Here is a 24,707-nt window from a genome sequence, read left to right as displayed (position 1 = left end):
ACACCGGCCCATAGGGCGCACCTAGTTTTTTGGGGGGGAAATAAAGGGGGGGGGATATTTTTCCCCCAGGCGCGGGGCTGGGGCGGGGGAAGCCCGAGCTTCCCCCGACCCCAGCCCCCAGAACAGGCTGCTATCCGCAAGCCTAGGGAGCCTGGCGGGAAGTCACACAGCTCTCCCACGGCTTGCGGAGAGCTGTGTGAAGCTTGAAGCCTGGGGCGCGCTGAGCTCAGCGCGCCCCAGGCTTCAGGATGCAGGCAGATCTCCGCAAGCCGTGGGAGAGCTGCGTGACTTCGCGCCGGGCTCCCAAGGCTTGCGGATAGTTTCCTGAAGCCTGGAGAGCGAGAGGGGTCGGTGCACATTTTTGGAGGGGAAAAAGTGTGTCCTATAGGGCGAAAAATACGGTACTGTAAACTTATTTAATAGCACCACCCATACGTATAAGTTCACGAATACAGTGGTACCTCGGGTTAAGTACTTAATTCCTTCCGGAGGTCCGTTCTTAACCTGAAACTGTTCTTAACCTGAAGCACCACTTTAGCTAATGGGGCCTCCTGCTGCTGCCGCGCTGCTGGAGCCCGATTTCTGTTCTCATCCTGAAGCAAAGTTCTTAACCTGAAGCACTATTTCTGCGTTAGCGGAGTCTGTAACCTGAAGCATATGCAACCTGAGGTACCACTGAATGTAGAACTGCAGTATACAGTGGTACCTCGGATTATGTACCAGTATTTAATTCGTTCCGGAGGTCCGTTCTTAAGCTGAAACTGTTCTTAACCTGAAGCTCCACTTTAGCCAATGGGGCCTCCTGCTGCCGTTGTGCCTCCGAAGCACGATTTCTGTTCTCATCCTGAAGCAAAGTTCTTAACCCGAGGTACTATTTCTGGGTTAGTGGAGTCTGTAACCTGAAGCATATGTAACCTGAAGCGTATGTAATCCGAGGTACCACTGTATATGCATACAACAGAGGTACATACACAACAATGATTTACATGCAAGCAGGAACAAACTATTTCCTGCACACAAGCGGCATCCAAACAGGATTCTGACATGAAGCAGACCAAGCAACAGGCATAATGAAGGACAAAAACACAGAAAAGTTCTGCATGGGCATAGTGGAAGTATAACAGCTCCCCACCACCACGTCTATCAAGTTAGATCTCTTCTCAGTTTCCGCTCCCCCACCCACCCATAAGAAGTAGCCCCTTTCGCTTCTAGGCATCCCTACCGCCGCCAACTGAGCTCTGGCTTTCCCAACCGCTTCGCTCTCACCGTCCACCTCATAAAAGAACTCCAAGGCAGAAGAAGCCACACCTCTTCACGCTCATTTTCCTAATCTCACCATATATGCAACATGAGAGAGGGCAGGCAAGGCTGAAAAGGGCTCCCTGGCACCGGCTTGCTGGCTGGCTGGAGGCAAGCAAGCACACGCCTTTCTCCGAAGCCTGTGTCATTCGGGGTCGCCGCCGAAAGCGGGCGGGGGAGGGTGGAGAAAGAGAGAGAGAGGAAGAGTGAGGGGACGCTTTAAAGAAACTTGAGAAGGAGGCAGCAGCAGCAGCAGCAGCAGCAGCAGCACGCGGGGCTCTCGTCCCCGCAGTAGGTCAAAACACAAGCTCCCTGTCCGCCCAGCCCTTTCCTTACCCGAGTCCTGCGGGGCGAGCTCGCTGCCGGCTGAGGCGCTGGAGGGGGATAAGCTGCCGCCGGAGACGGGGGGAGGCTTCCAGCGGGTCCAGGGGTTATCCTTGGGCGGGGGGGCCTCAACGGCCTGAGGCTGCTGCTGCTGCTGCTGCCCCGGTTGGCACTTGTCGCCGTTGCTACTATCCTCTTCCTCGTCGTCGTCGCCGCCGCCGCCCTCTTGTTGCTGCTGCTGCAGCCCCTCACCGGAGCCGCTTTCCCGGGGGGCTTCGGTCACTTGGCCGGAAGGAAACAGGAGCTGCTCCTGATGGTTCTCTTCGGGCAGCCGGGCCCCGCCGCCGCCGCCGCCGCCGCCGCTCTTCTCCGCGCCGCGAAGTGGTGCCTGCGGGGCGGCCGCGGACATGCCGAGAGGGGTCTGTCCTCCCGCGCGCCCCTCTCCCTCCGCTCCCCTCGGGGCTGCCGTAGGGCGGGAGGGGGAAGAAGAAGAAAGAGAGCCTCTAAGCGGAGCTGCTCCGTGCGGGGGGCCTGGCCCGCCCCACGGGGGCTGCGGCTGGCGGGGAAGCAGCCCCCCCGCCCCAACAGCGGCCTCCGGGGGCGTCGCCGCTCATTCACCTCAGCGGGTGGTTCAACCGCCACCGCCCCGTGCCGGGGGGGGGGAGGGAGGGGGTTGTAGAGAAGAGAGACGCGCGAGAGGGCCGCGCACGAGAACGCGTCGCCGCTGAGGGGCCGCCCGGGGTTGAGGGGCGGGGGTGGGGGCAGGAGGCGGCGCCGGAGCCGAGGCACAGTTTTCGTGGGGCCTGCTTTGAGGTCCGGCAAGGAGCTCCGTCACAGCTGTCGCGCGTGTGTGCTTCCTCGCGCCGGGGGAGGCGGGGTGGGTGGGAAGAGGGGCGGGGACAGAGTCAGGGAAAGGAGTGAAGGGAGGGGGGTAAGAAGAAGGAGGAGGCGGCGGTGGTGGCGGCGAACGGGCGAAGCGCTCTGCAAAACGAGGGCGGAGCCTCTCCGAACCCCTTCGGCGCGTTGTGACATCACAACGGCCAACAGCGCGGAGGGAGGCCGCGTGCGTCTCTTCCCTGGGCTCGCCTACCCCCCCCCCCGCCGTCCTTTTCGCTCCCCTCACCTCCGCCACGGTTAGCCCCGCCTCCGCCCCGCCCGGAACGAGGAAGCGAGAGGCGGCGGCGGAGATGGCCGCGGAGCGGAGCGCGGCCGTCCTCAACGGAGGACCTAGGAAGGGGAAGCGGCGGCGGCGGCGTTCAGGGGGACGCCACCGTTTCCCCTTCGAATTGGATGGCCCGAAGGAATGCCGCTTCTTGCGGAGCACGACAGACGCCGGTCTCTGAGGGAGAAGGGGGTCAGTTGACGAGGGATCTGTGGGGCGCGAAGGAAGCTCACCTTCGGCCACACCAGCATTTCTTCGCCTCAGGAGAAGCGGGGAAGGGTTATTTTGGGGAGCTTTTTTATTTTTATTAAGAGATTTTGACACTGTAGACTTAAAAAACAGCTACCTGGACAAAATAATTAAGCGTTGTTGCATAGATTATAGCTTACTGCCGAAAGATTTACATCCCTGCCCCGCTCCCGGCGGCTGCATGCTGTAGGAGGAAGCACTAGCCTTTTGAAGTTTCCACCAGCACATGAGCGCACTCGGAAGGCGGCTGCTCCCCGCCCTCTTTCAATTTTGGCTTAATATACAATGGCTTTGAAGATCCAATAAGATTAAAATGTTCCAGAGCGATGCAGCGTTGGCTAAAACATCTTTCGAAATAAAACTCAGTTGTCCTGTTGGCTCCCCTGATACAGTACTTAGCTGGGATGGCTCAACAGGGGGTTGGACTAGATGACCGGGTCCCTTCCAACTATATGATTCTTGTTTACCATGACACAGTAGACAAACGACTAGATATTCTCTTGGAAAATTAATTCTGCAAATAACAAAAAGCGATTTGCACCTAAAAAGATGCTGTCATCTTCACTTGCAACATCTATCTATAGCTTCTGTGGCTGTTCTTTGTGACATGCACATTTAACAAAGCACCAAAACAGTAAACAGTGGTGGTGTCATAACAACCCATGCATTCCAAATGTAGAATAATAATAGAACATATGAGAAGAACCTAAACCACAAATGAAAGTGGTATATTTCAGTGGTTATGAGGCCATCAAGAGGGCATTTTGCTCCATCTTGCATTACTGGGTAGACACATTTAGGGGCATATAATGGGAGACAGCATATATCTCTCCCACAATGCAAATTTCTGTATTAATATTACTGCTACCTACACTTTAGCAATAGCATAAATGTCCAACATCTTTTTTTTGACCAATTGTATTGGATTAGTTTTAGTTTCTGATACCTAGGTATGCTAGATGCTTCTGTTCATTCTACTACATACCCAATGCTGCTTTGTCTACTTGTGGCTCATGTTAAGAAACGTGCTAAGAGGAAGGCATGCTTGGCAAATCCACACCATGATCAACTCCTGCAGGGAAACCTATGTCCCCACTGTGGAAGGACATGTCGTTCCAGAATTGGCCTCCAGTCACTTACGGACTCATTGTTAAAACTGTGCTTATGGAAGACAATCTTACTCGGCTACGAGTGATCGCCAAAGAAGACGACTGTGGCTAATACTGTCCATTGAAGGATATTACATGTTACTTTATGGACAGTGTTTATCTGGATAAATCAGTTCTTAAATATAAGATCCTTCTTAAATAAGCTTTCTGAGTACCGGACATAAAGATCTAGGGCTCATTTTGGCTCAAGTTTCAGGAAATTGTGTTCTTTATATAGAATGATTTCCATTGTTATATTTTCCTAAACGATACAAGATTAAACGGAGAACATCTTGACAAGGTCATTCATTACATGCATCTAGGCTGCATAGCAAAGACAAATTGGGTGATGTTTCTGGTTGAGAACACCTTTATGCCAAAGCATACTCCAAATAGTGTATATTCCCTGGAAGTAGACAATAATTAGATACAGCAAATATGAAACTTCAAATAGTATATTTTATGTATGAGCATTGTGTTTTGTTTTTTTCACTATTGAGTAATTCAGGTTCTTGGGAGAGTTGTCTTGGAAGAAGTCAACTATTTTCATATAGAACATTGCCATTTAAGATTACATAGAGTCCATGGATATGGCAATCCCAGTCGCACAGCCTACTAAAACTTGGTTTGGCTACTCAATTCGGATACAGTACTTTCATTGGAGCCTAATGACTCAGCAACTGTCTACAAGAAGGCTCTTCACAATACAGACCAGCAGCATGAAAATGTTTTTGCAAGGTTTTATTGAAAAACATAAAATGCAGTTTAGAAAAGTACACAGAATTCTGAAACTTACTTTCATTTAACTATGATTTTCCTTTTTGATTAGAACACCATTAGTAAATTATTTTAAATGAAATGTGTTAGGCAAGAGTATTAGAGACATTTGAATATAGTAAGGCCACAAAACATTGTTATCAAAGGCTTTGTTACCAAGAATTTTGCCGGTCTTTGAAATACAGAATGCACTTTAAGTGCAAGATTAATTAATTCTATAAAATACTGTTGAAAGCATATGATTATGACACACTAATTCACAACACATAAACAGTAGTCTTAGAATAGTGATGTTTAGACAAATTTGACTTTATTTAGCAAAATTTATATAACACTTGGATTGTTGATAAAGACCTCAAAGTGCTTTACAAGGGACCCACCATGTCCATTAACTTCAGTGTGGCTACACTGGGTAGCACTAGCAATGAATACCACCCCTTAATCACTAAATTGAACACTCAAGCATGTTACTGCTCCTGCTACAGCAGATTTTGCGGTATAAAATTCTAGTAGATGAATAATATTGTGGCAGATTCCATATTAACATCCAGCTATTTCAAGCCAATCCGTTTTTGCCAATTCTGGTGTTCCAGAAACCTGGAACTGGAACATTCCAAAAGGAGACATAGAAACGATTCATGTGGGCCATAAATACTTAATTTGAAATGCTGTGCCAGTTACATAACCTCCAACATTTCTCAGATGAAAATAGGGCTATCCTAAGGAAAAATGAGACATTTCGGGATCAAATCAGAAACCTGGATGGCTTCTGTAAATCCAGGGCTATCCCTGGAAAATAGGGACACTTGGAGGGTCTGCAGTTATCCATAACTTATCATCAAAGGAGTGAGTTTTAATACTTTAGTTCTCCAGGAAATTACTTTGAACAAGACTTCAGCAGTATCTGGAATCCACTTAAAGCTGCCGCTTCAGCGTAAAGTGCTGTTCACTACGATTAGGAAGTTCGATCAAGTTTTTTTTTACTTAGGCTTTCACCTTAAGTTTTGGCACTTTTAATAAACTTCCTCTTCATCAGACTTTGCTCTTCAAAAATTATTCTAGTACAGTACAGTCTTATGCAGGTGTACTAAACATATACAAATTCAATGGGACCTATTCCTAGATAAGAGGGCTGACTTCAACTTTAATTATTCAGCACAATCCAGTTGTACTTAGAGTTGTATCCAACTAAGTCACTACATGGGTTTAACAACTTCCACTCACACAACAGAACCCCAATCTCCTCTGAGCTCCCCCCCCAACCCTCTAGCAGATTTGGGGTGGAGGGAAAGAGATTGTGTTGTGTGAGCAGAAGTTATAACTTCATTGGATTCAGCCACAATAATATTTTATCAAATTCAACAGCACATACTAACTTCCATATAATATGAAAGAAAATACAATGGGTAAGATGAAGAGCTTCTGTGAGCCTAGCTCAAGTCACAGGATGCAACCACTGAATAATGGGGGAATTTATTTTCACCAAGTCCTGCTCCCTGAAACACAGCAGCCCCATTGAAAGCTGTTCTGGAGTGTTGGAGGACCTTCTGGAACTGTGTGGGAGGCAGCATGGGGAATGCTGGGATTGTAAGGATTAGATCCAAATGAAGATGGTCACTTTCATCCCATTAAAAATATTGAGAGTTAACAGTCTTGATTAACTTGTCCCATTGATTTCAATGGAACTAAAGAGGAATTAACTACAATATTGGGTTGGATCCAAATGAAGTTAATCCCTCTTTACTGCAACATGATGCAAAATAGTTTATAAGAAAACCAACATTAAACATGCAACATATACAAAAGGATTCACACTTTATTTTCATTTCAGGTGTAACAATTCAGTCAATTAACATTTTATGATTCCTCAACAGAAGTAAGCACCTCCTCCCTCCATTTTAAAATAAGAGCACACCTAGCATGCTGCTTTGAATGATTAAAGGTGGACAAATAGTTTTAAAGAAGCAATTATGAGGTGCAGGAAAGTAATGTGCAAACTTTCTTCTTCCAACTGAAGTTGAAATAGGGCCAGGGAACACTTAAGATTGTGGGCGTTTGTAGCTGCCTACTCCCCAGAGTCTGCATAGGCCATCTTAATAATTTTTATTATGAATAAACTTTTCAAGTTGAGCTCATTATTGAGAGTCTAGTTGGTCTCCCTGAAATAATTTTTGAATTCCTAGTCCTAGTGACAACCTGGGGTGTGAAACTTATGCTAAAATTTACATAAACCAAATTTAAGCAGCCTGTATTGGTCTCTCTTCAAAGGATGAGTGTACTCTTGAAATAACAATAGTCTTAAAAATCAGCCTATTCTTTAGACAGACATTACCTGTATTAAGAAATTGTGCTAAAATTGTCATTGGCATGACTGGTGCAAGTTTGAAACTGGTTGATTTCAATCTGATATAACGCCAAGTTCAATTTACCATCCAGTTGGTGACTTAACTGAACTTATGTCTGACTTGTTCTCCACATGAAGTCAACATGAGGATCCATGTAAAAAAGAGCTCAGAACAAGTCTATATAGAGCGGCTCCAAAGGACAGAGCTATACAGCGTATTTCTGGAGAAAGCGTTCAAAGGCATCATATATAGCTTGTCTAAGAGAAAGAGAAGATTAACAACATTAATGAAGGTACACTAATAATTTACAATATTTTTTTGTCCAGATGCAGCACAGCGATCTAACAAAAGATTTTAGCACCTGCTTCTACTATACATTTTAGAAAAATGTCCATTTGTCTGTTTTCAGCATTCGGATACTTCTTGAGATATAGTTGCCAAATATTAGGGTTCCTGAGTTGGGGTGGTGGCCTACATTGATGTTTGAATGCAGCATGCCAGTTTAAAGTAAAAATGGTGGGGGGAAAACACAACTTTGCCATGACTATGTCCGTTTTTTTGCATATCTTCAGCCACCACTTGAAATACTGTTGCCTAACTTGGCATGAGGGCAGTTGGTGGGGGCAGCTGTCTTCAGCAATGTTTGGATGCTAGGTGACATTTTGATTCAATTTAGCAGAGCAATATAGGACTTCAGAATTTTTTTGGCATAGATTTGGCTGCCTCTCAATAAATCATCACCAAACCCAGCATGAGGGTTCCAGATCCGGGGGGCGGGGGGAGTGCAGCAGTCTTCATTGACATTTGAACAATGGACATAATTTTAATTCAAGTTGATGGACCAAACTTGACTTGGTGTGACTTCACCTAATTTTGAGTGTCATGAGTCAAAACTCACAGATTACACTATTCACTTATAAAACACACACACAAAAGTGTTTCTAAAAATTCCTGGGCAATGCTGGGCACTTCCTGCCAATTATAAACAAAGCCACAAATCTCAGAAATCCACAATTTAGGGGTAACAAATACAACAACTGAAATATAAAACAGAACTGAGTAGGAAATAAAGCTCATTTCAGATGTAATGCTGTCATTTAGCACTAAATAAATGAGAAGAGAACCTAGGTTTATACACCACCACTTCACTGTTGTAACAACCCGGTTCCTGTTTCAGACTACATCCAAGCTAGGTGAAACTCTATAGTTATTTTAAACTATAGTTTGTTAAAACAAGCCTGGCTCAAACTGAGGAGACGGGAGACCATAAGCCCAAGACTCAATTCAGCTTGTTCACATAGCACAAAACCATGACTTACTACTAGCTTTGAAGTGGCCTAAATCTGTTGAATGCAGGCAACTTTTAGACTGCCACAACAAAATATGTATACTTAGCACTTAAGAGATGCAGTAGTAGTAGAGTATAAAAGCTTTGTTTGATTTTCATTGCTTAATCAATGCCTCACCTGAACAATCCTTGTTTGAAGAGGTATGCACTAACATGACCTCCTTCCAAGTATCTGATTTCACATCCGGGCCATATTTCTTGAAGGCTACGTACACCAGTTCTTGGAATATAAGCATCCTCCTTGGCTTGAACTACTATGATCAGTGTTGGATCAACTGGAACTGAGAACAAGGAACAAAGCTCTTTAAAGCTAAATATGCTATCTTTAGTTCGGAAGACAATGTTACAAAAAGGTTAAAATTACAAGGTAATTGCATGGGAATCCACAATTCACAACCATGTCTTCAGCAAATGGCAACTATTTAATGCAGCCTTAGTTCTTTTTTACTGCTGAAGCAACACTGTCAGTAGCTTATGTTAGATTACACAAGAATGGGAAAGTACAGCAAAGGAAAATTAGTCCATATACAATAGGTTGTGACTATGAAACCAGCTTTCTTGATCCTGCTGAAGAACCACCTTATAGCCTAATAACCTGCTCTAGTATGTTAGCATCATCTTGTGATCTGCAGTGGTCTCATGTTGACCTTGTGGCCTCCTTCCCTGTGTCTTTTTGGTTCATAGACACATGGGGTAGTGTCTATGGCCATGCCCTATCATTTCAACATGTTGCATGGTCTATGGCACAGTATTGCATTTTGTTTTTCTGCTGGGCTTTGTTGAGAATAATTGGCCCTGGTGCTCAATTTTTTCATTTCAATATTTTTTGGTCCTCGCCTTGCAGAACAAGGAGCCCTAGTCCCACTTATATTTATGTCACTAGCCACTACTATACCTTCTCTGCCCACACAAAGCTTTGCATGTTGATAGGTATTGATCTAGCTGCTGTTCCACCAAGTCACCATAATTTACAATGAGGCAACGGCTGTGTTCAACCCTATCTGCTTTTTGCCTTGCGCAGACCGGAGAATTATGCTGTTAGTGATCATGTGAGGCTTCAAATAACTCCACAGACTATGCAACTTACGATATAAGCTACATTTCTAGTCCTATGAGACAAACTAGACACCACTGCATATAAAGAAGAAAGGGGGAGGGAATCAGGTTTAAACGCTTTATGTGCTCAGAGATTACTTAGAAATGCAGAAATGAAAATTTGGAGAAAGAAAACATAAAAAACAGAAGTATTACTTAACAGGGTAGAAATAGGCAGAGGGCAGCAAAAAGAAGAATTTCAAAACTGTATTAAAATAACATGTACCTGAAAAATTAGCTACATGAGTACATTCGTCCATCACCCCTTTCATGAATCTTAAAGATTCTCTTTGTAAACTGTCCCTTTTTCCACTTATCAGATGCTTCTGATTACTGGTAAAATCCTTATTGCTACTGCTGCTGGTTGAAAACGTCTGGTTTATGCACTGCATTTTTGACGCCTCTTGCACTAACAGTCCTTCCGCTGAGGCACTTAGAGGAGTTCTGCTACTGCTAATGCAGTGACCAGCTTCCGAAGATAGAACTTTGCTTCTGGTATCCAGGTTCAGCATACCGGAATGCAGATCCAGATTGCTTAAACTGTCCACACTGCCAGGAGAATTTTTAACAAAGTCTTGTCCCATCTTGAATGAATCTGTCTAAACAAAAATATCTATTCAATTAAGACACTTTGAATATTAGGTAGATATCCTGTAAGGTATCAGTTACTCTGGTAACCCTAAAACATTTGCTCGGGGGGGGGGGTGTTAGTATGTGGCAACTTCTATAATTTGCTCTCTTGAATGAGCTAGATGTTCCATTACTCTAATCCAGGGGTATCTAATGTAGTGGGTTCTGGATGCTGGTGGGACTCCCAATTGCCATGAACTTTACTTAGAAAGCTAGTAAGTCAGGGATGATGGAAGCTGAAGTCCAGCAACATCTGGAGGGCACGGTTGGTGACTGCTGCTCTAAAAGAATATGGCAGTGTTTATATTTTAACTCAAGACACTTCCCAAATATATGGTGACTACAACACCAAATATCTCTTATATTATATAAGATACAATTGACAGTGTTGAATCTTGAGAACAATTTAATTTCGAATGTGAGTCACTTAAACTATGTAAACATAGAAAAGACTAAAGTGACATATCCCAACCTTTGTCATGTATGAAACTGCCTTATGAATGCACCCCTATGTTAACAACTTTTAATTTAACTGTATCTGGGGTGGGTGGGGTGGAATTTATTTTCAGAAATTTGAAATCTGTGCAAATGCAAGCACATCCACAAGCATCCTTAGAGAGAAAGGCAGAAATCTCAACATAGTGTCCTCTCCCCTATCATAAATGATTAAATCATCCTCATTCTATACTAGGCTTTCTCAAAGTATTTATTTCACAAAAGTTATATAACACTTGATTGTTTAAAAAAAAAAAAGCCCAAGCAGTTTACAACAATATAGGCTGTTGTGTGTATTCTGTTACCTAATGTTGAGTACTTGCAATGCATACAGTACCAACTCCACCAGAAAGAGTAAAGGAATATGCAAGATACGCAGTTCACAGTTCTGCTTAACATAGAATAAATGTTCCTAGAGAACAAGATGCTTTCCCACTGATTTATAATTTTCTTACTAGGAGGAGGTCATTTTAGTCCCAATATTTTAGAAGCTCATTACAAATAACTAGCATTGGAAACACCAAAAAACCCAAGTTTTCTATTCTCCATCATCTTCAGAAATTCCAGGCAATAGTTTTACCAGCAGTCACTTGATGTGGCAATAGCTCGGCATCTTCCATTAGTAGCCTCCTAGCACATCTAGTCATTGCTTTTTTGTTTCCTATGCAAAATATGAAACAGCTGGGAAAGACTGCGCAGGTGAGTAGGAGAATAAAGAACCCTTCTTCTGCCACTGCCACATTTCTCCAAGTCCTCCTATAATTATTTCCTAACTAAAAGGGATAGAGCCAGGAGTGCAAGGAGCATTGTTGAAGGGAGACTCCCCACTGGGGTAGAAATCATATATTGAACAGATGGAAAACTCTGTTAGGCTGAAAGCAAAGAGGAAGGTTACCATAACTTCCGTCATAGAGCTTCAATATGCTGATGACGACGTAGTGTGTGCAAACTCAGAGGATGACCTCCAAACCACCCTAAATATCTTTGAAGCTTATGAAAAGCTTGGCCTATCACCCAACATCCAAAAAACCCAAGTGCTGCACCAACAAGCACGGTGTAATGTTGGAAAATGTCGACTATTTTTCCTACCTGGGCAGTTATCTTTCCACAAGGGCAGACATTGATGCCGAAATCCAGCATCACCTGAGCTCTGTGAGTGCAGTTTTCTCTCAACTGAAGTGCAGTGTGTTTGAGGACCAGGACATTTGCAGGGAAACCAAAATGCTTGTTTACAGAGCTATTGTACTACCAATCTTACTGTACGCTTGTGAAACATGCACCACTTATAAACACTATCTCCAAATCCTCAAAAGAGTCTCTGAAAAATTTTACATATCACTTGGGAAGCGAACTAATGTCAGTGTATTGTAAGAAGCAAAGATCGCCAGTGTTGAAGCAATGATTCTTCAACATCAACTTCGTTGGACTGGTCATTTGTGCGGATGCCTGATTATAGTCTTCCAAAGCAACTACTCTATTCCGAACTTAAAAATGAAAAGCTTAATGTTGGTGGTTCACAAAAGAGGTTTAAAGACTCTTTCAAGGCAAATCTAACAAAATGCAGTATAAACACTGAGAATTGGGAAACACTGGCCTGCAAGCGCTCCAATTGGAGAACAGCCTTTACCAAAGGTGTCATGGACTTTGAAGATACTCAGACTGAGGATGAAAGGAAGAAACAAGCGAAGAGGAAGGCACGTTTGTCAAACCCTCACAATGATCAACTCCCATCCAGAAACCCATGTACCCACTGTAAAAGGACGTGTGGATCCAAAATTGGCCTCCTAGAGTCACCTAGGGACACACCATTAATACCGTGTTTACGGAGGACAATCTTACTCGGCTACGAGTTATCGCCAAAGAAGCAGCAGCAGCCCTCCTCCACATTCTGCAACAGCGGTCTTAAAAAACCCCCAACATCTGGCCACTGTCAGGAGAACTAAACAGCCTTGGTCCTGTACAGTGGTACCTTGGTTTACAACCATAATCCATTCCGGAGGTCTGGTTGTAAACCAAAACAGGTTGTAACCAAGGCACGCTTTCGCCAATGTGGCCTCCCCCCCCAAATTGGTTGTAATCCAAAAAAAAGGGACATGCACTTCCGGGTTTGACGTGGTTGTAATCCAAAACAGTTGCAATCCAAAGCAGTTGCAAACCAAGGTACTACTGTATACCTGAAGGAGCGTCTCCACCCCCATTGTTCAGCCCGGACACTGAGGTCCAGCACCGAGGGCCTTCTGGCGGTTCCCTCACTGTGAGAAGTGAGGTTACAGGGAACCAGGAAAGGCCTTCTCGTTAGTGGAGCCTGCCCTGTGGAACGCCTTCCCAGCAGATGTCAAGGCAATAAGCAACTATCTTACTTTTAAAAGACATCTGAAGGCGGCCCTGTTTAGGGAAGTTTTTAATGTTTGATGCTTTACTGTGTTTTTAATATTCAGCTGGAAGCCGCCCAGAGTGGCTAGGGAAACCCAGCCAGATGGGTGGGGTATAAATAATAAAGGTAAAGGTACCCCTGACCATTAGTTCCAGCCGTGGATGACTCTGGGGTTGTGCACTCATCTTGATCTATAGGCCGAGGGAGCCGACGTTTGTCCGCAGACAGTGGTACCTATTTATCTACTTGCACTTTGATGTGCTTTCGAACTGCTAGGTGGGTAGGAGCCGGGACTGAACAACAGGAGCTCACCCCATCGCGGGGATTCGAACCGCCAACCTTTCGATCGACAAGCCCTAGGCTCAGTGGTTTAGACCACAGCGCCACCCGTGTCCCTAAATTATTATTATTATTATTATTATTATTATTATTATTATTGAAGAGAAATGAGACAGGTGGCCCATTACATTTTCCTACTGAAAAGACAGCATCTGATATTCTATCTACGGATCCTTACGTTAATGTTTTTGATAACCTGATAACAAGAAATAATCCCTAGTTATAATTTCTAAGCATCTATGAACAGCTATGCTGTTTACTAAATTTTTGGTGAACATGTAACAAACATGGGAGCCATTTAGCAACCAACATACAAAATGTAATAGGAAATGCAGTATTTTTTTTACAAAAGCAATCCAAAAATTAAATTTTCTGGTTAAATGCTCTGGTTGGTTCTAGTCATACGATGAAAATGCTCCTTCCTAATTACATACTGTAGTTTGACAAGCTCTCTCACAATCCACCATTCACCAGTGTAAAAATAATAAAGAGTAGAAGGGTAATGCATTTTTTTAAAAAAACAATGTCAATGCATCTTTTTACAAGAATAAATGTATAACAAATTCTATAGTTTCATATCTAATGTTTTTGCTGAAATGCTTGAGCACTGTGACATGTTTTCAATGGTCAAACTGTGCAGCTAATATTTAGTATGAAAAATAAAATTATACCTACTCCACAATATTCAAGCATTTGAATGATCTCTTCTTCATAAACACTCTCTGAATAATACTGTTTCTCAAGCTGTCTCCAGTTCACTGCCTTGCTCAGTACACCCTGAAATTAAAGACATTATAAAGCAGTGACAAGGCATTATGAACTTTTATTCTAAAGACACCAACTATATACAAGTAATTGTAATTTATATCATTTTAGCAAAGTTTCCCTATGAGCTGTGAAAACATCTCTGGGCACATCTACAAACAAGGGCAAGGATCAAAGAACCATGGAAGCTTTAGGTTTGCATGTTTCACTCAGCTGCCTTTCATGCCTCTTGAAGCATTTTAAAAATGGAGTGTTTGCGGAGGTACTGAGAGATGGAATAACTATTTAAAAAAAGTTCCTCCTCAATTCAAAATTTGGTAACTCTACCCTAACCCCAAGAACACAAAGTATTTCTACTATGAAATATCCCAACAGTAAATCAAACCTGATTAATATTAGGGCTTTGAAGCCTTTTGGTTTCCCACTTGTTGGCATTGTACACTGCAAATAGATTACCGTAGTAAAAACACCAGAGGCTGTAGACCAGGAGAGACAAGGAACTAGTGGCAATGGTTTAGGCCAGTTTGACACTGCTAATGATGCCATCTGTCAAATAGAAGACAATACAATATTTTTTTCAGATTACATACTGCTTGTCACTGAAGATGAATAGCGCCTGTGATTTATATTGTATTAGTCACCTCAGTATTTTTCTTCCAAAATCCTTTAACGTAAATCTTTATCTGTTTTCTTTACACACACAATACATTTACTGCAAATTGAAATAAATTATACAGCACAGTTGGTGTCATAATTCCTTAGGGAGCGACAGACTTAGTTTGTTTTCATAAGCACAAGTAAAATGAAATTACTACCTGAGAGAAATAGCTTTCACCCCTCAACATATTTTAGAATACAAAAAAACCCTTCCCAGTTCTTTCCCCTTCCAGATTTTATTCACAACAAACTTAAATGGCATTTATATAAAAATATCATCTAAAAGATTTTGAAAAGCATTTCATAATTTTAATTATTATGTATGCATCCAATACAGATCCTTGTTCCAAGGAATCCTTCTTCCCTCTAATACAAATCCTGAGGTTCTTTTTTCAAGAATCTCTGAGTAACATAAGTAAGGTTCTCATTTAATCTTCACAACAGACTTGCTGAGATAGACTTGTCTAAGATAAGTGATAGGCCCATATGTTTCATAGGTTTGTACCTGGGATTTGTACCTGGACATAAACTTGAAATTTAATAAGAATTTGATCTAACTATATTCAGTATTCAATCTAATGGAATATGAAAATGTAAGGCTATTTCCATATCTGCACATCCCATTTTTCATGTCTATGTCATGTGATTTAGATAACTCACTTATATTGTAACTTATTTTACAACACTTAAAACCAGCTAATGATAGACATATGTAAGCTTCAAGTGATTTATTATTTTTCAAATAAAGGTTCTTACATGTCCTCCCATGGATATTCCTGTCATTCCAAGGGGTCCATAGCCTTCTCTTTCTAACCAGTGCAGAAGAACAGCTGATTCTAGCACAAGAGCTCCTCCCATGACAAACAGGTCAGAGACATTTTTCAGACATGATCTTCTTTTCTCCCAAGAAAAGAAAGGCAAACTTTACATATATATATTAACAAATGTACCTATAATCATATCTTCTACAATTCAGATCACTGTCCTCATGAAAACTCTCTCTCATTTAATTTGAGGCAAGCTTATGATTATATTTAAACCTAGTAGCTGCTGCCTGGACGAACTGGACCCAACTATATAGCTATCTGAACTACAGTTAACAGGAGCACAATCCATACAAAACTGCCAGCAGTGGATTTTGGCCAATAAAGTAAAATATTTTCTTATAAAGTTGCTTTATGACAAAAAGGCATCAAAATATTGATACTGCCAGATGAAGAAAAGCTGTGGACTCTGTGCAACTTATCCATCCATCTACAATTACTATTAAGGCCAGAATTTCAAATGTGCTACAATATTAAACAAATTTGTTTCGCAGAGATACCTGCATTGAAGTTACAGGATTTATTTTCCAAGTAGCTATACAGTGGTACCTCAGGTTAAGTACTTAATTCGTTCCAGAGGTCCGTTCTTAACCTGAAACTGTTCTTAACCTGAAGCACCACTTTAGCTAATGGGGCCTCCCGCTGCTGTCGCGCCGCCGGAGCATGATTTCTGTTCTCATCCTGAAGCAAAGTTCTTAACCCGAAGTACTATTTCTGGGTTAGCGGAGTCTGTAACCTGAAGCGTATGTAACCTGAGGTACCACTGTACAGCAGTTTTGTCTGCTATGCAGTATTATAATTACCGTATACTGCAACAATTTAACTTTACGATGGATAGCTCTGGTGCCTGGTTAGAATCCATCATGCTATGCTTGTTCAGAGCACTTTGCTAATTTGGGGAAACAGAAGGGAAGAATGCAGGGATGAGGAATGTATTATCCTCCCCTTCTCAGTTGGGGAAAGCTGCCACTATTCACTCAAAATGGTTGGCAAAATAAACAATTGAAATGCTACAGCCACATAAAGCCTTCACTGTGAAATTTATTTACAGCGATTGGCAGTCCATGAAATGACCTAGTTTTCATACATTTGAACATCTTGCAACACCAAGTTGCTGCATACTTGGAACAAGGTTATTTCTAGAAATAGCTTATATAAAGGATTTGAAGACATTCAGCATTAACACAGTTACCAAAACCGTCTCACATTCAAGGTATGCAGAAAGTAGCAACTTTAAAAGGTTATGTAGCCCCCTGAAGTGGCAGAATGCAATATTCCTATTTGTATTATTGACCACTGTGGCTTAAAATGAGTTTCTCGCAAAAAGGAATAAAGTCAAATAAACACGATACATCAGAAATAAGATATAACTTGTAAATTTTAAGCAGTATATCTATTTCCTAAATGTATCACAGAATACAGTACATTGCTAATACTTACAACTGATCCTTGGGTTTTCTGCATCCATGTACAGATAAGAGTCAAAGAAATTAATATGGAAATATATATACCTTTTGAGTCTCAACATTTTCATTACAATTTATATTTAAAGGTTTTTTAAAAAAATAAATGTGCACACTAAAATAAAAGTTATTTTAACTGTGTGGATTTAGGCTTGCAATTTAACAATTAAACAGGAAGTAATGTGAGGGACGCGGGTGGTGCTGTGGGTTAAACCATAGAGCCTAGAACTTGCCGATCAGAAGGTCGGTGGTTTGAATCCCTGTGACGGGGTGAGCTCCCATTGCTCGGTCCCTGCTCCTGCCAACCTAGCATTTTGAAAGCACATCAAAGTGCAAGTAGATGAATAGGTACTGCTCCGGCGGGAAGGTAAACGGCGTTTCCTTGCGCTGCTCTGGTTCGCCAGAAGTGGCTTAGTCTTGCTGGCCATATGACCCAAAAGCTGTACGTCGGCTCCGTCGGCCAATAAAGTGAGAGAAGCGCCGCAACCCCAGAGTCGGTCACGACTGGACCTAATGGTCAGGGGTCCCTTTACCTTTACCTTTAATGTGAGCTCATGCATTATGTTAGACATGGGAGATTTGAGTTCACACATGCGTAACATTTCAATCACTGAATGACTTATCTAGGCAAGTCATTATACATAACTAAACAGGAATATGAAAAACTTGTCTTACTGTTTTATTAGGAATTTCAGTAACATTGCTTAGAATAATGGCCATGATCCAGACACGCTCCACACAAACATTCTGAATGTTTAAATGCTGCCAACTAGTATTAAGAAAATTATAATATGTGAATTAAGTTTTTGTCCTCTTGGGCTACATCTTGGGATACATATAATATCTCTATAAGAAAGTAATTCAGAATTTGTTAACAGCTGCCCAATTGGTGACAGATTTCCATTTTTGTGTTATCAAAATGCCAACAGAAGAGGATTGGATTAAAAAACCCCTCAGATTTATTGATAGATAAATTAATGCAGTGGCTTCAAACAGGGAGACAGAAAACTAATATTTTATGAAAGACTGCTGGTTGGTAATTTGGAAACTGAATCTCTTAATTGTGACAAGTCAAATGCAAACATGGCAATCAAGTGGGGCAATGCATTCTTTTCCTATTATTTTTTCTTTAAATGGTCCTCATGCCCTCCCCAAGCTGCATTTAAAATGTGTGTAATTTTAGATAATGATGCCCTGGAGTCTATTTGCATATAGTTTTACTTTATATGTGATTACATACACACAACATTAATATGAGTTATTTATGCTTTTGGAGATTTAAGAGTTGCAAAATATCCACAGAATATATGATTTCTTTTCAGGCAGAACCACACATACTTAAGTATAATCATTAGGTCACTTACAGGTCATTTACTATAGTTTTGTCAATTTCTAAGCTACTAATCTATACAGGAAACATATAAATGGTTTACATTTCATATGATTTGACATATTTGACATCTCCATTCACTATATTAGTGTTGGAACTAAACACATGACTAGGCAGCAGCATCTTTCCTCTCTAGATCTGTGCTTCACAGATACATTTTGCTTAATATAAAGGATATAATAAGGGTTTTCTAACAACAGTGAAGCCATGCAGGCCTCTTTGATCATTGGACGGGCCATTAACGTGCGTCGTCTCCAAAAGTACTAAAGAGATAAAAGTTTATTAAGATTAAATTAAATAGAACAAGTGTAACAGGTTTTTAAAAAAGCATTAATGGAGTAATGTTGTATGCTTACATGGTCGCCAGTGCCTGCCAAATGAATGCACACTGGTCTGTATTTGCTGTTCCATAGCTTGGGTACTAAAAACTGAAACCTATCAAATAGAAAGCAATCATTTAAAAACTATGCCTACATGAAATAAAGTTAACAGACTAGCAACTAATATCACACAAAGTTTTACATCAAGGACTAGTAATGCATTTCCCCCCTCTTAAGTAATAAGCATGATTGCAGAAAATGTTTTCCAGCTACCGTGATAATTAAAACTGCTGCTAGCCATCATATATGGCATTTCTCCAATCAAATGCTAATCCAGAATAACTGGCACATGTGTATGGGGGGAAAACATTGTACGAGATCTAAAATGTCCCTTAAGGCATGCAGAAGTTTAGTTAGGATCTTTTTAATCGTAGTATTATACTTACTGGGACAAAAATTTGAAGAGGAGCTCTCAGCACATAAGGTAAGGAGCTGCTCCCAGTGGCACTCAGTGCAGACAAAGCCCTAACCAACATGCAAACCTATCCTTATTCAAAATTAACACACGTATGTGTCACCTTTTCATCAGCATTTCGTCTCATCTCACTCTCTGTAATTTCATAACTTACGTTAGGAGCCTGTCCTTACCTTGCTGTGATGGATTCTGGTGGCATGATATCTGGAACATAATGAGCCAAGGGGGAAATGAACTGTCCATCAAGGATCTTACAGTCTGATTGTTCTTCAACCTACAGTAACAACATTGCATTCTTACTGAAGCTGTCAAACATTAACAAGTACATTTGGCGGGACAGAGGAAGCTGCCTTATACAATGTCAGACCACTGGTCTATCTAGCTCAGTATCATCTACACTGACTAACAGCAACTCTCCAGGCAGGGAATATATCTGCACCCTATCTGAAGGTGCTGGAGATTGAAACAAGGATTTTCTGCACACAAGGCAGATGGTCTACCTCTGAGCTACAGCCCTTCCTCTAATATCTAGTGAATTCTAGCAACATGCAGATTACCAAGCATAGGTTCCTTTCTATAGATATACTTCAACTCAACAAATGATACCTCCCCTTTGAACAAATGTTTATCCTTTTTCATAATCAGGATTGCAAATCTGCAGAGACTCTTAAACTACTTAAAAAATAAATGCAACTTAATACCTTGTTGATGTGCACTGGATAGTCTCTTGAAACCAGATTTTGACATTTTTCTCTGTTTCCAATAATCTTTCTGAATGCAAATATTCTGTTAATGACAAAAAATAGTGTTAAGTTTCAGCTATTACTACATAAAAGACACAAACATGTGTTTTATAATTTTGTCTCTGTTTGGCCTGAATGATCTTTAATTCCACCCCTACTTAGGATGCTATAATATCCAATGTTAACATTAATAACTCCTGCACAAGTATTGTTTATTTTTAATGTGACACCAGTATTCAAATTTAAACATGTATTAACACAAGTATTACCCTTCAATTTGAGACATATGCTTTTCTAACTTTTCCTTCATACAGTATAAGAAAACGGTTTTAAGCTTTCAGTGTGCACTCAGAATATAAGCTTTGGGGGTACTATTTTTTGAAATTTAAAAACAGAGCATGTACCCCAATCTGGAAATAAGCATGAGTGAGCATAACTACCTTTTCAAGTCTTCTGGTCTTCCCCATCCTTGAATAAAAAGCTTAGTGAGAAGTAGGCGCCTGTATAAGACATCTAGTTTACTCACACCCATTAGCAAAACACATCTAGAAAAAGAGCAGAGAGAGCTGTTTAACATACTGGTGAAAAGTACTGTTGTTTCTTACTTAGTAACTGTAAAAGTACAACTCTTATTTCCAATGAAAGCAAACGCTAGTTATAAACACACAGAAATTGTGCAATATAACTTTCAAAAACATGCTTGAAACTGGCACATTAATCTTTGTTAAAGAGAACCCCTGTACTTGCTTTAAGAAAATGACTAAGGAAGTAGAATTTATTTAGCACTTGATTTGATGCACCTTTAATAAGCTGCCTGTCAACAATTTGTTGCAATTCTGCTACAACAGCAAATATCACTGAAGGAAAAAATACATTCTATTAATCCAGTTTGTTTTCTTTTACAAATGGGAAAAGCTATGCAGGCAAAATACTTATATTGATAGTATAATCAGCTTCAGGCATATGCCTAAAGCTGGAGCAAGTAGAGGCATGTCCACATCCAATGCTGATCAAAGAAAGAGAGAGAGCGCAATAGGAAGTACTATACATTTCTTCCCTCCCAGGAGAAGAGGGGAGGTGACAATACACAGAGCCCTCTCTACCAATTACATTTTCTATGGTCTGTGGTGTTAGCCCCTCTCATGTTAACTAGCAAGAATATGGTTAGGTTTGGCTGATAATCTCCCACTCAGGAGTAGGAACCAATCTGAACAGAAGAATGAAAACTTTTTAAAATGTAAAACACACTGAAACAGCCTATTACCTGCACAGCTGTTCACACAGATATTGAAAAGAAACCTTCTACATGTTAAATTATTTTGTATTGCAGATGGGTAAATTATAAGGGTGCCTAGACCAATGTGGAGGACACAGCTGTTTAAACAGAGCAATACTTGCTGTGGCATAAGCAACATACCACAGAGTACAGAGCCACCTAATTTTAGGAACAGAATCCTAGTGGATAAAGATGTTGGAAAAATCCCAAGAGTACAAACTGTTGTAGTTGGAAAAGAATGTGCACCTTGTAACAATGAAAAGAGCTGTAAGGAGTTTACAAAGAGAGCTCAATTTACATGCATTAGTTTGAGTGAAGGGAAAGGTGCTTGGTTCCCAATTTTTTGGGGGTAAATCTTTCAGTTTTGTAAATGTTGCAATAACTGAATGAACTTTCCCATTGTTTTCAACTTCATTTTAAAACATGCACACTCTTTTCAATCTCTTAAAATTCATACATAATATAATGGTTGCAAGAATATATTTTTATTGGTAGGCATCCCAAAACTAGGTTGCTTCTGCATCACCAAAATGAGATCTTTTAGAATGCTTTCCAAAGTAAACTCTAAGGTAATAGAAGATGTGACTTTTGTAAGATAGCTCTAGGTCAAAGTATTAAATTTTGCAATGTACATCTAAAGAAACAGAAGCTATGTCCAAACACTGAGAGACTTTTCCTTCCTGAAAATCATTTCAGTATCATTGCTGTGGTCATCTACCGCTTATCAAGTAAAGCAAACAAAAGCAACCTGCCTTATCCTTTGACATAATGTAATTGCTTAGTTAATATTTCACCACTGCTATTTCGTCTTTTCATTTACCACTGAGTTTTTTGTCTGGAAACAAATCAATAGAATCATATTTCTATCTCACTCTTCAAGAACAATGTGAGGAATTTGATAGCTAAGGTTCTTTGTTGCTATTTTTTCCAACAATTACAACACAGGATGAAAAATTAACAAGGAGCTGAAGTGCTTTAAGTCTAGAATCTACGTAAGATCTTTCAAACATACAACATTCTGCTCAAAATATACTTTGATTACTGCAAAAGCTAGATATTTTTCATTCACACAAGGACACACTCCAAACAGCAAAACCCAAGGAAACACAAGATGGCTAGCCTAGCAAATGACCCCCTCCCAACTTTTGGTAATGTCAGATTAACCTTGATATTTGGTATAAGGTAGCATTTTTCCAGAGCGTAAAAACATGATTGCAGTCATGCTTCATTTCGAAAGTAAAGTTTCACAATGATAGCATACAAGGTTAGTATGTTGAGAAGATAATATGTTGCCAAACTTAATCTACCAGCTTTTACTAATCCCAAAGTGTGTGAAATATTTGTAGCAACAACCTTGGCCTCAAAAACACTGTCCTCAAACAAACACATTGAAATTCGGAATCAAAATGAGAACAGGAAAGAACAGAAATAATAAAACTATAATTAGTGGGCCATGAATAACACAGCAGTATTATAACATCAGGAATGTGATTTACAGTGCAATCCTATTCATGTCCATTAATAAATAAGTCGTTTAATATAATGTGGCTTACTCCCAGCTAACTGTGCATAGGACTGTCTTAGTCGTGGTTTGGGCGCAATATCTTTGCAATATACAAAAAGAAAAAGTTGACACCATTTTCCCCCTACAAAAAATCACTGGCAATCTACACTGCGAAATGTATGACAACCCTGAAAACAACAAAACCAGCCATGTAATTTATGAATAAAAAGGAAACAAATGTTTTCATACCACACTTTCATACAACACCCACACACTAAAAACATACACCTATTAAGGTTCTCAACCAGAAGTTGTTCATACCCGTCAACCTTGTCAGTCCAGAATTCTCTTAACCGCAACTCTCTTCATATCTGCTGGTTCAAAGTATGAATGAGTCAAATTCTGTATGTAATTCAAAATACTAAGAGTATATATGCTACTAGGAAAGGCTTCAGATTCCCCCTCAGCACCTTTTTATAAAACAAATCTGGAGGACAGCTTCTATTTGACACTATAAACCCTAAACAGAGATACTTACCCCACCACCAAGAGGCCAGAGTTATGAGCTACTTCACTCACTATGGGTGCTGCTACAATACCCTGAACTACTCTGGCTCTCACACTAGTTTTTAAAAAGAGGGTAATATAGTATCACCGAAAGGAGGCAGATCAATTTTTTTTATTTGCCAGAATCAGCATATTTCAGACCTTCAGAATTTTGTCCTGGCTTCCTAACGTTGGTGCTTTAATAAAAAATAGCCACTGGATCCGTAGAGAGAGCAATGCTTTAGAAAACGGACACACATATAAGGCAAAGCAAAGACAGCATCCACACACTTCAACGAAGTTCCTTTCTCGTTGGCCTTCCTCTCACCATAACGGGTGAACTCTAGACTGTCGTTATAACCTTCGCAAGCAAACAAAAGCTTCCCACATATGGATAAGGGCGCCGTGGGCTCGTGATTGATTCAACTGCGAGCTGGTCCCTGAAACGCGCCTTCAACGCCACCCGCCAACAAATAAAATTACAACGCGGTCGGTCAGGCAGGGATGGACCGTCCGAACCTAGGTGCTGGGAAGCGAAATCACGGCATTCAATGGAGCTGGTTCCCGTGTGGAAGACGCACTGGATTGCCGACTAACCCAGAAACAAAACTTTGCCAAAAAAAAAAAAAAAGGGAGGGTGGAAACGGGGGTCCTTGGATAACATTTACCCTTCCTCCCGAGAAATGAAGGCACGGAGGAGAAGGTGTGCAGCCCCAACTTGTGCCACAAGACCCCGCGCAGGTGCAGGAGGTCTTCTGGCGCTTCCCAGCAAGGACGGCCAGGAGCCCACAGGCTTTTCCGTTACGACCTACCCATGTCCCGCCACCCGAGGAGACGCGTCAGGCTGCACGTCCTGCCCGCGCGGAGGCAGAAAATGAAAAAAACCAGTTCTCCCCACCCGCCACTCTGAAGAAGCGGCAGCAGGGAGAGGCGAGCGGGATGTTTCCTTCCTCTTCTTCCTCGTCCTCCAGCCTCTCCCCCTTTCCCAGCCTCTCCTCTCATCCACCAGCCTCCGGGACTCCGTTTCACCGTCCCGCCACAGTGAATGAGGGAGGGAGGCGGGGCAACGGAGGAGAACTTCGAAGGTCGCCGCTGTCACTCACTCCCTCTTCCCGCTCTCTTGTCTCCACGCGAGAAGCTGCAAGAGAGCGGGGCGGGG

At 41.5% G+C, this 24,707-nt stretch overlaps 2 protein-coding genes across 14 annotated transcripts in view; both read right to left on the bottom strand.

The window, feature by feature from the left end:
* Positions 1 to 2,557, bottom strand: part of LARP1B (La ribonucleoprotein 1B) — a 29,985-nt gene extending 27,428 nt beyond the window's left edge. For 2 of the 5 annotated variants that reach the window (XM_079989418.1, XM_079989420.1), the window contains exon 1: positions 1,636 to 2,556. In XM_079989418.1, coding sequence (XP_079845544.1) covers positions 1,636 to 2,032 — 397 coding nt within the window. In that variant the 5' untranslated portion in view covers positions 2,033 to 2,556. Of the gene's footprint in view, positions 1 to 1,635 lie in introns of all 5 variants that reach the window. The other 3 variants (XM_079989416.1, XM_079989417.1, XM_079989419.1) reach the window with 3 other exon arrangements.
* Positions 2,558 to 6,757: 4,200 nt separating this feature from the next.
* ABHD18 (abhydrolase domain containing 18) lies at positions 6,758 to 24,681 on the bottom strand. Of its 9 annotated transcripts, none has more exons than XM_079989448.1 (14): positions 24,361 to 24,680; positions 23,324 to 23,373; positions 20,663 to 20,767; positions 20,181 to 20,265; positions 19,653 to 19,753; positions 19,041 to 19,119; positions 18,863 to 18,947; positions 17,272 to 17,299; positions 15,764 to 15,902; positions 14,807 to 14,896; positions 14,261 to 14,362; positions 9,974 to 10,346; positions 8,771 to 8,933; positions 6,758 to 7,561 (listed from the first exon to the last, which is right to left on the bottom strand). In XM_079989448.1, exons 3-14 carry the CDS (start codon positions 20,752 to 20,754, stop codon positions 7,510 to 7,512), a joined length of 1,389 nt encoding a protein of 462 aa, XP_079845574.1. In that variant the 5' UTR covers positions 20,755 to 20,767; positions 23,324 to 23,373; positions 24,361 to 24,680; the 3' UTR covers positions 6,758 to 7,509. The 9 variants fall into 9 exon arrangements, with proteins under 9 accessions (XP_079845574.1, XP_079845576.1, XP_079845573.1 ...); XM_079989450.1 differs by having other exon boundaries at positions 23,324 to 23,376; positions 24,447 to 24,680; XM_079989447.1 differs by having other exon boundaries at positions 24,447 to 24,680.
* Between the last annotated feature and the right edge of the window lie 26 nt (positions 24,682 to 24,707).

This window comes from Podarcis cretensis (assembly GCF_951804945.1).
Source record: "Podarcis cretensis genome assembly, chromosome: 9".
In the NCBI taxonomy this organism is placed as follows: Eukaryota; Metazoa; Chordata; class Lepidosauria; order Squamata; family Lacertidae; genus Podarcis; species Podarcis cretensis.
The sequence above is the reverse complement of the archived record's forward strand: the minus strand, read 5'-3'. Positions and strand labels throughout refer to the sequence as shown.